The 12772-nt window shown below is 39.9% G+C and overlaps 1 protein-coding gene across 6 annotated transcripts in view; it reads left to right on the top strand.

Moving 5' to 3' along the window:
- GALNT7 (polypeptide N-acetylgalactosaminyltransferase 7) overlaps positions 1-12772 on the top strand; it is a 122391-nt gene that overhangs the window by 58367 nt on the left and 51252 nt on the right. For 3 of the 6 annotated variants that reach the window (XM_045552496.1, XM_045552495.1, XM_045552498.1), the window contains one exon: positions 10466-10926. In XM_045552496.1, coding sequence (XP_045408452.1) covers positions 10466-10926 — 461 coding nt within the window. Of the gene's footprint in view, positions 1-8891; positions 9040-10465; positions 10927-12772 lie in introns of those variants that run through there. The other 3 variants (XM_045552494.1, XM_045552493.1, XM_045552497.1) reach the window with 3 other exon arrangements.

Below are 12772 nucleotides of genomic sequence, written 5' to 3'. Positions count from 1 at the left end.
CTGTAATAAATATTTAGATAACTAAAAGGATAGCTCTTTTATCTTTTAATGATGCCTATAAATACTAACCTGAATGCCAGATAACACTCCTGATAAACTGGAGGATCACTGGAGAAGCATTCCCTCTTGAGATCATGCCTGCTGATAGTTGAAACGTAAAATGTCACAAAGTTTATTACAGAAATAACCTTGATCTACTCTGAATCTATTTTTCTGTCTCACATAATTATGTTAGCTTGTCACACCCTCCTGAAATGGGTTTCTAGTCCTGACATGGTAGTAAAATGTTCTTCTGTGCTCCAAAATGACATATCTGCCATGACAACTTTGAAGTATTTTCTTTCTTGGAGTGATTTTTTTTTTTTTATCAGATTTGCAAGAGAAGGTTATCATATACCGGTCAAAGTGTATATATTGTAAAGCCGCACATTGCAGTACTTTTTTTATGAGCTGTTAGAAAGCCACGCTCTAGGGCAAAGCAAGGAAGCAGGAGAGGAAAAGCTGTTTTATGCATTTCCAGCTGCAGAAAGTAGTGACACTTCATGTGGGAGAGCTGTATTCATTCCCGGATTCCCCCCTAGAGGGATAATAGGACATTGCTTTTTTGGCTTTCGAAAGGGTATTACATTTTCTCCTGACACAAATGCCACATTTGACCTCATTCTGCACTCACTCGGTACAAAGTTTTCCTTAATGTCATAAGAATTATTGATGATTCTGTTGGTGACATAATTTCCTATCAGTTTTTCAGGAAGATTTGGAAATCATGTGGTTTCACTGGGTGTGCCAGATGTGGAGGAGGATTAAGAATTAAACCCTCTGCTTGGCTTTGGCTAGTGCTGTGATACTGGAAACAGGAATCAAAAGGATAGGACTAAATAACCTGGATTAAAAAAAAGTCTTGCGAGTGTGGTCCCAGGGGTTGATATTGGGAGTGCTTTTTAAAAGTATTTTAAAGATGATCTAGAAAAGAGAAGAAAAAAGAGATTCTTAGCACTTCTCGGTAAGAAAGTAGGGTTGATTGGCACAAGCTGAAAGTTCCAAAACATTATGTGAGTGGGCAGGAGAAGAGCAGATGTGACCTCATTTCCAATCAGTTCAGCCTTTAAGTAGCTCCTCTTTCCCCACCTGATGAAATGGTGAGATTGTTCTTTTGAAGGGTGTGTTCAACAGGGTTAATTTCTTATCCTACTAAATCATTTGGTTTTTAAAGTATATTTCCTTTCTCCATTGCATACATAATATATATATGCATACATAAATATTCATGTGTTTAAAAATCTTCACAGATTTTATTTTACAATCTTTCTCTCATTACTGTGCTTTCATTTTTTTCCCCCTCTTTCCTGATAGCTTTCTTACTTTTAGGTCATTTTGTAGGAATAATACAGTCAAGATATTTATTGTAAAAGATTGACAATTAAACTAACTTATTATATATTATTTTTAGAATAAAAATGCTATTTAGGAGCTTTCTTTTTAAAATTCAGGAATTGCTTAGCTCCCAAACATGGAGAGTTAAAAATCTACCCACTATAGTCTCTTATGATTTCTAAGAAGTATTATAATTGGCCTTTTACTACCTGTGGGAGATGGGGCTTTTAAATGGCATTGGTATGCCTGGTATTTTTAGCCCTGTGTTGACGTATGTGCTCTTACCGACAGAATGATGGCATAAACTTTGACAAATACAGCTTTATCACCTTTTGAAATATACCACAAAACAATGTACTGATCATTTGTTTAATACTCATGTTTGACTCTTAAAGTTCAGTTCAAATCAACTAAGGAGTTAAATAGTCACAATAAGAAATATTTTTTAAGACTGTAGTGTATATTTATGATTCAGTTCATGAGCTAAAGCATGAATTTTTATAAGGTCTCTAAAAGAACTTATTTAGATTTTTAGAAATATTTTTCAATTTTATGTGTTCCGTAGACTTCTTGATTAGTTGTCTTATAATAATAACTGTGATCTGGGCCAATTAAATAGTCTTATGAATAAAAGTTTTTTTTTTATAAAAGGATAATCAATTTGTTGTTTGTTATTTCCCTATTGTAAAAATTAACCTGTATTTTGGTCCTTTAATTTCCCGTTTCTTCTTTTAATTTATTCCCCCTTGAGTATTACCTAATATTTTTCTGACCTGATTTAGCAGGAATCTGTTTGCAAGATAAATCGGCCTAGAGAGCTAAGACCAACATCAGCGGACTTACTTTCTCATGTTTAAATAAGGTACTCATTTTCCATGAAGTACCAAATTTTACTTGCAGACACGATTTATCCAAATCTGAAAAAGAGAAGAAACTAAAAAAAGGATTATTCAAATTTTAGATTTGTAGGGAAAGTAATGTTTTCAGTTATGTCATTTGGATTCCCAAAATGCTATCTTAAACCAAGCCAAGCAGTAGCATAAGATAATAGGTCTAAAGTCAATTTATATTCCAGCAGGATAATAGTAGATGACCCACAGCTAGATGTTTTCTGTTTACTTGGTCCAAGAACAAACGTGCACTGAGTACCCACTGTCTGCTAGGTGCTTGGGACACACAGATAAATAAGATACACTGTCTGTCCTCAAAGAGCCCTGAGTCTGGGGAGAAACATGCAAGGCAGTGCAGAAAGAGCAATGTTAGAAATATTCACAGCACTGTGGGAAGAGGGAGGGGACGGTTTCCAGGAGCTGATTCCTGAGTTTAAAGTTGTTGGTTTGAACTATTGTGTGCTTAATGGTAATTTCACATTTAGAAATAATAGTGTTTCATGTTAGACATAATAGCATTAATACAAAGAAAGATTTTTGCGTGAAATTTCTTTTTCCAGTTTTAATTTATATGTTGACAGTTGAAAGTTTTTATTACTAAGAAATTTGCAGTTTACCCTGATACCCTTAAAATATGCAATGCATTGACATGGTTTTTTAAAAGTAAATTTTAGGATAATTTTAATTGATCACCTATTTTGGATGAACTAAATTTTGTTCAAAATTATACTATATGCTTCTGAGTACATATAGTGGATTTATTACCTATGTTTACTAATATCACTGCCAAAACCACTTCTAAACTATACCTAATCACTGGAATAATCTAGAGTTCCAAAAGATCAAACTTAGAATATTTTTATATTTCTGAAATTTTTCTTTTTATTAATAACATAACCTCTTATCTCTGAAGCACTTTAAATAAATGTATATCCTATAAAGAAATTCATACTTGTCCATTAAGATGGGGTTCTGGTAAAATGAAGTTAATATTTCTGGTCAGTTGAAGAGTGATTTTCCTAAAGCCTGAATGAGGAGATGCCTATACACACACACACACACACACACACACACACACACACACAAGTGTACTTACTTGCAGTGTCCAAGGATATGTGTGGGATTAAATTTTAAAAGCTTACTAAAGTATCTACTTGAAATAGAGATGGCCATGGAAATTAGGCACTGGCTAATTTAAAACTGGGGATACGATCAGTGGATAATTATTATCCAAAGAGAGAACATATGGGACTGATGTGTCAATACTTTTTTATATCCTAAATTGAAGTGTTAGCTTGGTAGGAAGAAACTTGTTCAACCCTTGTTTGGTTTCCTAGATGATTTTACATGCTCAGAAGGGATAAAAGTTTTCCACGATGAGCATCCAGGTCTTACCGTTTACCTGGAGGAAGAAGCCTTGCGTGGATTATGAGAAACAGCTGGGATGACTGTACCTGCCTTTGTCTTCTGCTTAAAGAGGGAATTCACAGCCTCCAAAGGGGGCAGACTGGAACGGATGCTTGGACCAGGCATCAGAAAATGGGGATGGTTTTAGATAACCTTCCTGAGGTTATTGTCAATAACTCAGAATAATTGATCGTCAAAACAATTGTTGATATCTTTCTACTGAGCATATAGTATATTCAGTACACTTAGTTTGGCATTAAATCTGGCAAATCACAAAATTATCTTATCCTAATGATGGGGAAGAAATTTTGTTAAAACTGGGGAAAAGAGCTCAAGACTTAAAACTTGCTGTATCTAGATATTCTATAGTTGACCATGATTATTGTACAGGATGCACAGAGATCTTCAGAAAATTGTGTGCCGATGCAGATGGGCATCTCTTTTAAGAATACCAAATGGTATGTATGAAAATCCAAAGACTGATTAACTAGTTGCACAACTGAGATTTATTGGGAGGTTCTTACGTAATGGCAATCTTCCTTTTATTCAGATGACTAAATGTTCAAAAATGTGATATAGCCAACTTTTTAGGAAGACACCTATTAATTTCAGTACTATTCACTATAGTGCAGGACAGATCTATATTATATACTGCATTTTATTTGCTTATTTGGTTAAGGGGGGGTTAGCATTTAATTCAAAATACCCCCTTATAAACCTGATAAAATCTTTCCAGTAGGTAATTAAAAGTGTAGCACTAACTTACAAACTTATAACTGTGGTTGCCGTAGTGTATCAGAAGTCTTGAGAGAAAAATAAAAGAAATAACCATTAGCTACTATATAATAGGCAGCTCTCCATAGTCAAGAGTCTGATGTTCCCGTCTCCAGGGTAAGTTTGGGTTGAATGATAACAGTTTACTGTACCCTACTCAGCCTGGCTACCCTGCTAAAGTCTAACATGCAGCCTTAGAGTTGCTGACCTGGATTTCTGTTGGTGAAGCAGTCACGTGATGTTGATCCTGCTCTTTTCTCCATTCTGTTACCTTTGATTTATATCCTGGCTCGGTACTTAAAAAAGTCAGAAAGGAAAGGAATCCCTCCTGAGCGAGTCTGTTTCTTTGAGCAGATAATTATTCTCAGAATGTCATACTTTATCTTATTAAACCATACCCGGAGCTTGTATAGAAATTTTGTGTTTATATAAAGTTACCTAAAAGCACACGTTCTGCATTTTCAGGTCTGCCCTAGTTGCTAACAGAGGCATTGCCCTTGGAAAGTGGCCTTAAATCTCTTCGTAGTTTAGGGGTGTTAAAATATACTTGGAATAGGGTCCTTTCCTGTAAGGGATGACATCTTGGATATTCAAGGACTGGTGAAGTCTCTGTCAGACAAATTCCTTGGCCCCTGTCCCTCCCCACACCCAGCAGGGCCCCAACTCCCAGTGCAGTCAGCTCTCAGTGCTCTGAAAGGAGCAAGATTCAACGCCCTTCAGTCAGCCCCAACGTCAGATGGACTAGCTTGGGTTCCAGCAGTAGCTAAGCAGAGGGAAACGAGGCACTGAGGCTGGAGGGCCCCACCATCCCACCCCCATCCTGCCACGGGTTGCTAGGAGTCTTGGAGCGCAGCCTACGAGCATGCCTGATTGCCTCTGAACTGCAGCCTGTTTATTTTTACCACACCTGCCTGCTCTCTGAGCCTGTTTCTTCTGCTCCTTCTAAGTGAGTAAGTGCCTCCAGAGAAAGGATGCTGATGGGATTTTTCTAATTAAAGGTGTTTTTGATTGAGAGTTTTTAAATTCAGAATGAAATTTGGCCTGTTATACTTTTAAATTCTGTGGCTCAGGACGAATGATAACCATAGTGTGCATGTTGTTCAGCAGTGCCCATTTCCTACAGCTAAGTCGTAATTTCTCAAGAGATCATGTGACGGCATAAGCTCATCATTAAGACTTTAGTTTTCCATGGTCCACCAATGATTTCAAATCCAAACAAGCCCATATTACTGCCATTTGCTCTAATGACCATTTTTTAAATCCCTTTGGATTTATGTAATTTCTACCAAGGTATGACTATCTTGGAAGTATCACACATAGTAGAGTTTGGGGGTCAGGAGTCAGGGGGCTTTGTCAATTATAAGGTGGATAGTGACTAGTATGACTTTATTTATGGTAATCCATATTGCTATCTGGTGATAGTGATTATATTTTTCAGTCCATTTCTATCTTTATGAACACACTGATCTTGGAAAATTATCTACTGGTCCTCTTTTCCATTTCTAGTCAACAGCGACTCATTGATTTTGGCTGTACAGTAAAACAGCTGGTGGTTATGAAGGGATCATAGTACCAGTGAGTCACAAAAGCATCTGCTGATTCTCATTCACTCTCAGGAAGAAGGAGTGTGTAGAGGGATCTCAGGGGAGTGAAGTAAGACTCTGCTTTTAGCCATTCTTTGAGTCATGCGGTATTAAGATTTGACAGGATTATTCTTAATCGACTTGGAGTTAGACAGTTCTCATATTTGGTTTTGCCTCCAGATTAATGACATGCATATTTTGAGAAGGAGCAAGTTCAATTTTTCTGGCCTCATATAGCACTATTAAGAGTGTAATACTGCACAGAGAATACAGAGGTATCACTGGTGGATTTCAGTAAGTGTTGCCAGTAGGGTCTGTCTGATCCGAGCTCCCCTCTCCCATTTCATATCCTCCATTCTCTATCTTTCCCTTTTCTTCTCAGCATCTCTCTCACTACTAAAACAGAAATTTCAGGTTTCATTCATTTTGTTCAGTAAATATTTATTGAGAATTATGTGCCAGGATAAGCACCGGGGATGCAGTGGTGTGTACGACAGACAAAGCCTCTGTACTTTCACAGAGTTGAGTCTAGTGCAGAGATCGGGGGACAGGATCCAGCCCACACCTGTCTTTGTAAGTAAAGATTCACTGGAACACTTCTATGCCCATTCATTTATGTAGTGTCTGACGGCTGCTCTCACACTACAAAGGCAGACTTGAATAATTGCACAGAGACCCGTGGTCTGTGAAGCCAAAAATGCTTAGTACTTGACCCTTCACCAAAAAAGTTAGCTGAGCCCTGCTCTCACGGGTGGTGACGGAGATGTTACGTAAATGTTCAGGCTGGAGCCTGAAAAGCCCCGTCTACCCTATCAAAGAGTGTAAACTCTCCTGAGGGCAGGGGGCCTGGTGGCACGTTGTGCGCAGGGAAGGTAACATGTTCATATTTGAGTGTTAGAAAAGTCCCTGTGGCTGTTGCGTGGGGTGTTCATGCATTAGGATGAGAAACACTAAGTTGTAGAGGCTAAGGGTATGGACTCTTGAGCCAGACTGTTGGGACTGAAATTTTGTGTACCAGGTATTGATTCTGATCTTGGGCAACTTCTCTGTTAGGATTTCGGTCTATAAAATAGTGATGGTAATCAGAGTATCTAATTCATGGGATTAAAAAGTTAATATCTGTGAAGCACTGAGAATACAGTGTTCACAATTGTTACAGTTGCAGTAGTGCTGCTTAGAGGTGACAGTGGCAGTGAGGATATGAGAAGTGGCCAGACTCAGGGGCAGACTCAGGGGCTACACAGGTGATGGAATTAACAGGGATTCGTGATTGATTGGATGTCAGGAAGGCAGATAAAAGAGAACAAGGATTTGAGGGTGAATTGTGGGTTTTGGACTTAGTTGAATGAATGGTGTTTCCAGTCCCTGAAGAAAGGAAGACAGTAAGTGAAACGGGTTTGTGATGTGAGGCGAATGGCAGGTTCAGTTTGGGGTATGTTAGGTTTAGGTGCTAGAGGGCTACGCATAGCGATGTTCAGCAAGCAGCTGACTGTGAGGTTGGCGATCAGAGGGGTGGTGTATGCTGGGGAAGTGGATGTAGGAGTGGTCAGTATGAAACTTGTCACCAAGCTTGGAAGAAAACAAAATAACCCAGAACGAGGATGGAATGACAAGTAGATTTCTAATGGAACCTTAAAGAAACTGACAGTTTAAGATCACACAAAGAGCCATTAAGTCAAAGAAAAGATCAAAACAGTTTTTGGAGGAAGAGAAGCATGAAGCTTGAACCCATTAAAACTTCTCTTGTTGAAGTGGGTGAATTTGAAAAATATTTAAATTTGCAGTTTTTATATTAGTCCGTCATGTTCCATGTTCTTCTAAGACACGGTTTTCCCTGTGGAGCAGTAAGTGCCTGAGTGGATGCCGTGGCTGTGGATTTTGGCATCTGATGGGCGGCTCAAACTGCTCTTCCGTATGTAGGGACATTTCCTTTCTTTCATTTTTTACCTCTGCATTTACCAATTACTGGAGCTGTCACGTGAAAAATTGAAGTGGGGGAGAATGTCTTTCTCTTTCTTGTTGTTGTACTTGGTTCAGCATCAGCACTTGGGTTTGGTGTCTGACAGCATTTTATAATGATTTCTCTAATTTACTTACAATATTGCCATAAGTGAGTGGCATTTTGGAAAGATCCAGGAGACAAATTGAAGAAACAAACACTTCTTCCATGATCAGAGTCACCCTTCAGCCTCAATGCTCATCTCTCTGTTAAAGACTCATGCCTACCTTACACTTGTCTTGGGATTAGTTAATTCCCAAGAACCCCCAGTCCTTCGTGAATATAAGATTTCTGGCAAGACGGCCTTCTACCTTTTTACTTCTGACTCGTAGTAGAGCTCACAGGTTAGGCTCAAACTAAGTCCCTGCTCCTTAGGTGTGTGACGGTAGAAGCCTGATCCAGAGGTTTTATTGACCTGTTCCGCACATCCCTGAAGAAAGTTACCGCATTTATCTGGTCAGGCTGTGTTGCATTTCACATTTAGTATTGTATTATAGGGGAAAAGTTGTGGAAAACTTTGAAACGATCCCAAAAGATGACTTGGTCTTCTTTTGGGACTCAACTTCCCAGGTTACCTTACCCTTTCCTCCTTGAGCTATTTTACAATCTTGTAAGTTGTAGAAAACAGACAGTACTGCAGAGGCTTCTTGTCCACTGAAACGGGGGTTGTGTCTGGTGGGACGCAGCTGATTATGGGCCTGTGCATGCTGACCAGCTTAGCTAGTTTGGCATCTGTTTGTAAGTTCTTTGGGGTGTTCTTGATGTTTACGTGTTTGTTCTTTGGCTTTATCTTTGAACCAGTTGTACATCTTACGGGTTCTCTTTTTAATGCATTAATTAAAATCTATGCCTCATCCTCAACAAAATTGTGTTACATATACACATGTATGTTGAACACATGCACGTAACATCTCCGGGAAGGCTCAGAGGAAACCGCCGCTGTGGGCGTCTCTGCGGAAGGGAACGGGAAGGGTCGCTCTTCACTACACGCGCCTTGGAGCTTCGGAATCTGGTGTCGTATCTTATGTTACCTGATTGAACAAATAGATAATTTTTAAAAATTCCTTTTGAACTCCCCCAAATCCAGCCTTAGTCATCCCTTACCTGCTAAATTCATATCTGAAATAATTTTCTATAGAGATTTTTGCCTCTAAATAAACTATCAGCAGACAGCAACCTACACATTAACATCGTACCTAGAGCCTTACCTCTCTGTTCCTGTGTTCTTTAGAGCAAAGTTTTCAACCTTTTTAAGGTAGTTCTAACGCTATGGAAAAATTTTGGTCAGATGGTGCTAACTGTATGATTAACGTGTTAAGGAATCACAGTCTTGGGCGGAGGGAGGGCAGACCAGTCAGCCTGCTTTGCAGTGTCCAGGTGCACCTGGGCTCCTCCCCGGTCGTGCTCTGTGACCCCCTGTCTAGTTGCAGTGAGCAGCTCTCCCTTAAGCTAGTGATTCCCAGGCTCAGATGAGTATTAAAATCACCAGGGGGCTTTTTAAAAACCCAAATGCCCAGACCAATTAAATCACAGTGCCTGAGGGTGGAACACAGATACCAGTATTTAAAAACCGCTGACGTGATGCTAACGTTGAGAAACACTGCTTTGTGCAAAGACTGGTCCTGGATTAGCAAAAACTTAACATATGATACCTCAGAAGCAAAAGCACTCAGGATTTAGAACTGAAAGATGTGCGTAGGTGAGGAAGGGTCCAAACAGAAAAGAGAGGCACCGTTACTGTGAATTTCTTTGTATGCAGAGTCTGCTTTTACCTGCCCACCTCTGGAATGGGGCATACTGGGTGCTGGGTGCGGTCTAAAAGCCCAAGCTGACTTGGCTACAGTTCTTAGAGGCTTTTTTCAATAGTTCTGAATGCGGAAAAACTCTAAGTAGAAAATTCTGAATCAGGACTGTTGAATACATATGCCCCACCTTGTTCCTCCGCCATGGGGGCACTAAGCCAGCCTAGCGAGGGGTGACATCCATCTCACACCACTGCCACCATATGGTCGTGTCACTGACAAAAGGTTATATTTATCATACACCTGATGTCTGGGAAAACCGCATGCTGTACAACATGACCTATTAAGTGTCTGTTTTAATCAAAGATTCTAGAACCTCATTGCGCCATCCCTTAACAATATGCTTTATGAATAGGTCTTTGATAGAGTTAGGTTTATAAAGGGAGAAGTAAACAATGTACCCATTCACTTATTTTGGAATAGTAAGATGTGGAAACAGCCTATTTCTTGGTATTTCCTTTCTACCCTGAAAGATATCCTTTAATGGGAATTCCTGATTAATGGCTTGCTCATATTTCACATTTTAAACTGTTTTGTTGCCTCAGCCTTTTTTAAAACATGAAAATTGGTATCATGAACTCTACTGTGGTGGTTTACCTTCATGTACTCATTGTATATCCCCTCCCTTTTGTATAGGAAGACAGAGATGTCAATAACCCCATGCCTAACCGAGGAGGCAATGGACTAGCTCCCGGGGATGACAGATTCAAACCTGTGGTACCATGGCCTCATGTTGAAGGAGTAGAAGTGGACTTAGAGTCTATTAGAAGAAAAAACAAAGCTAAAAACGAACAAGAGCACCATGCTGGAGGAGACTCCCAGAAAGACATAATACAGAGGCAGTATCTCACTTTTAAGCCTCAGACATTTACCTACCGTGATCCTGTGCTACGCCCAGGGATCCTTGGTAACTTTGAACCCAAAGAACCTGAGCCTCATGGAGTGGTTGGTGGCCCTGGAGAGAATGCCAAGCCATTGGTTTTGGGACCAGAATTCAAACATGCAGTTCAAGCCAGCATTAAAGAGTTTGGATTTAACATGGTGGCAAGTGACATGATCTCACTGGACCGCAGCGTCAATGACTTACGTCAAGAAGAGTAAGCACACATCCTCTTCCTTCTAACGTTGGGGCAGCTATGGTTTTGATAGATGTGGAGGTTTAGTTAGAGTGTTAGAATGGAGAGATTATTTATGCCTTGATTTCAAGGAAATAAAAGATTCTTTGATCAGCAAAATGGCCAGAAGGAGGAGGTACCTCCATTTATACCGTCTTACTGAAGGTATGGTATATAAAATTCTGGGGTCTTCTGCATCAGTGTCCTCAAACAGGTACGTTCTATCAGTTTTTTGTTACCAGTCCACAATGAGAAAATGAGCTGGCACCGGGATGTAAATCAACTATGCTATTAAATACTTTGTTTAGTTCAGCTGACAATTTTTTAATAGCAAAACTTCCTTGATGTGTTGGTTTTCATTCTGGAGCAAGCTGCTTATCTTGCTGTGGAACAATAGCAAACAGTAACAGTGCTCTGCATGTCTCATGTCATGAACTAGGTTTATGTTTGCTGTAATGTTTTTCTCAGTACTGAAACTGGGAATTGAAACACTGGAATGTATGCAAAAGGAACACTCAGGTAAAACTGTGGCCTAAAGTTTCAAATTCTTTTCACATAGTAAGATTTTAAAATGAGGATTTCTAGCTCTTACCTTTTGATAGACACTGATTATTGAATGAACTTGAGGCTTTTCTCTTTCAGGTTATTCGATAACCAGTTCTACTGCTATAGGATCTAAATGGCTTTCATCAAGGTGGATGCAAATTTAATTCACTGCTGTTAAAGAAAACACTCAAAATGTATTCCTGATGATGTACTGTTAGCATCATCTTCATTTTAAAAGGCTAACACAGCAGGTGCACACCCCCCACACCCACCCGCGTACACACACATACATGCGTACACGTGTGTATTCACTAGCATTCTTTATGACCACTAAGTAAAATTCCATGTCTAATTCAGTGCCACTCAATAGACTGTGGGCGTTCATATACATTTATTGGTAAGTGAGAGGGATGAATGGGATTTATAAAGGAAGTAGGGGTGGAAGTATAGCACCATGCTGCTGGTGGTGAGAGGTCTAACCTCTAATACGGAGAAGAGTTAGAGCATCTCAAGGGTTTGTGACAGAAGAATCTTGGAGCAATTTATTCCCAATAAAGTAGAGACTTGCCTAGTTGTAGGGTTGCCAGATTTAGCAAATAAAAATACAAGACACCTAATTAAATTTGAGTTTCAGATAAACAGTGAAAAAAATTAGTATAAGTTATGTCTCAAATATTTCATGGAATGAATGTACTTAAAAAAATTTGGTATCTGAAATCCAAATTTAACTGGGTGTCCTGTATTTTATCTGGTAACACTCCTAGTGAGGAGTGAGGGTGATTGTTGCCGAGTAACAGTTCCTACCACCGAAATACAGCCCGGGGCATTTCTGAGGTTCATTTCTTCAGTCTCTGCTGCCACTGCTCAGTCCATGTAACCATCCGTTGTCCTGGAATCCTACAAAGTCTCCTTATTAGTCTCCATTTCTGTTACTGCCCCTGACAGAAGCCACTGTGGTCTTTTAGAAACCCAAACATGGCCCACTAAAGCCACCCTGCGCTTCCACTGCACTTAAAGTGAAGCCCAAACTCCTAACCTGCCGCAGCCCCCTGCTGTGACCCTTCCCTGCCTGGGATGCTGCTGTGCCTCTGGCCCAGGTCCCTGCAGTTGTGTGGTCTGTCTTGGGTTCATGTCCAGTGTCCGTGAGCATTTCCCCCCTCTGTCCTGGGCCTGGCTCCTTCCCTTCCCTGATTCCCATCTGGGCCTCTCTGTCCAGGCTGTGCGATGTGGTCATGCCCCGCTTTACTCTCTAGCACCGCTCTCTGCCGTTTCGTTCGTATTG

This window comes from Lemur catta, chromosome 5 (genome assembly GCF_020740605.2).
Source record: "Lemur catta isolate mLemCat1 chromosome 5, mLemCat1.pri, whole genome shotgun sequence".
NCBI lineage: Eukaryota > Metazoa > Chordata > Mammalia > Primates > Lemuridae > Lemur > Lemur catta.
Note: the sequence above shows the minus strand (reverse complement) of the source record. Positions and strands in the feature narration are given on the sequence as shown.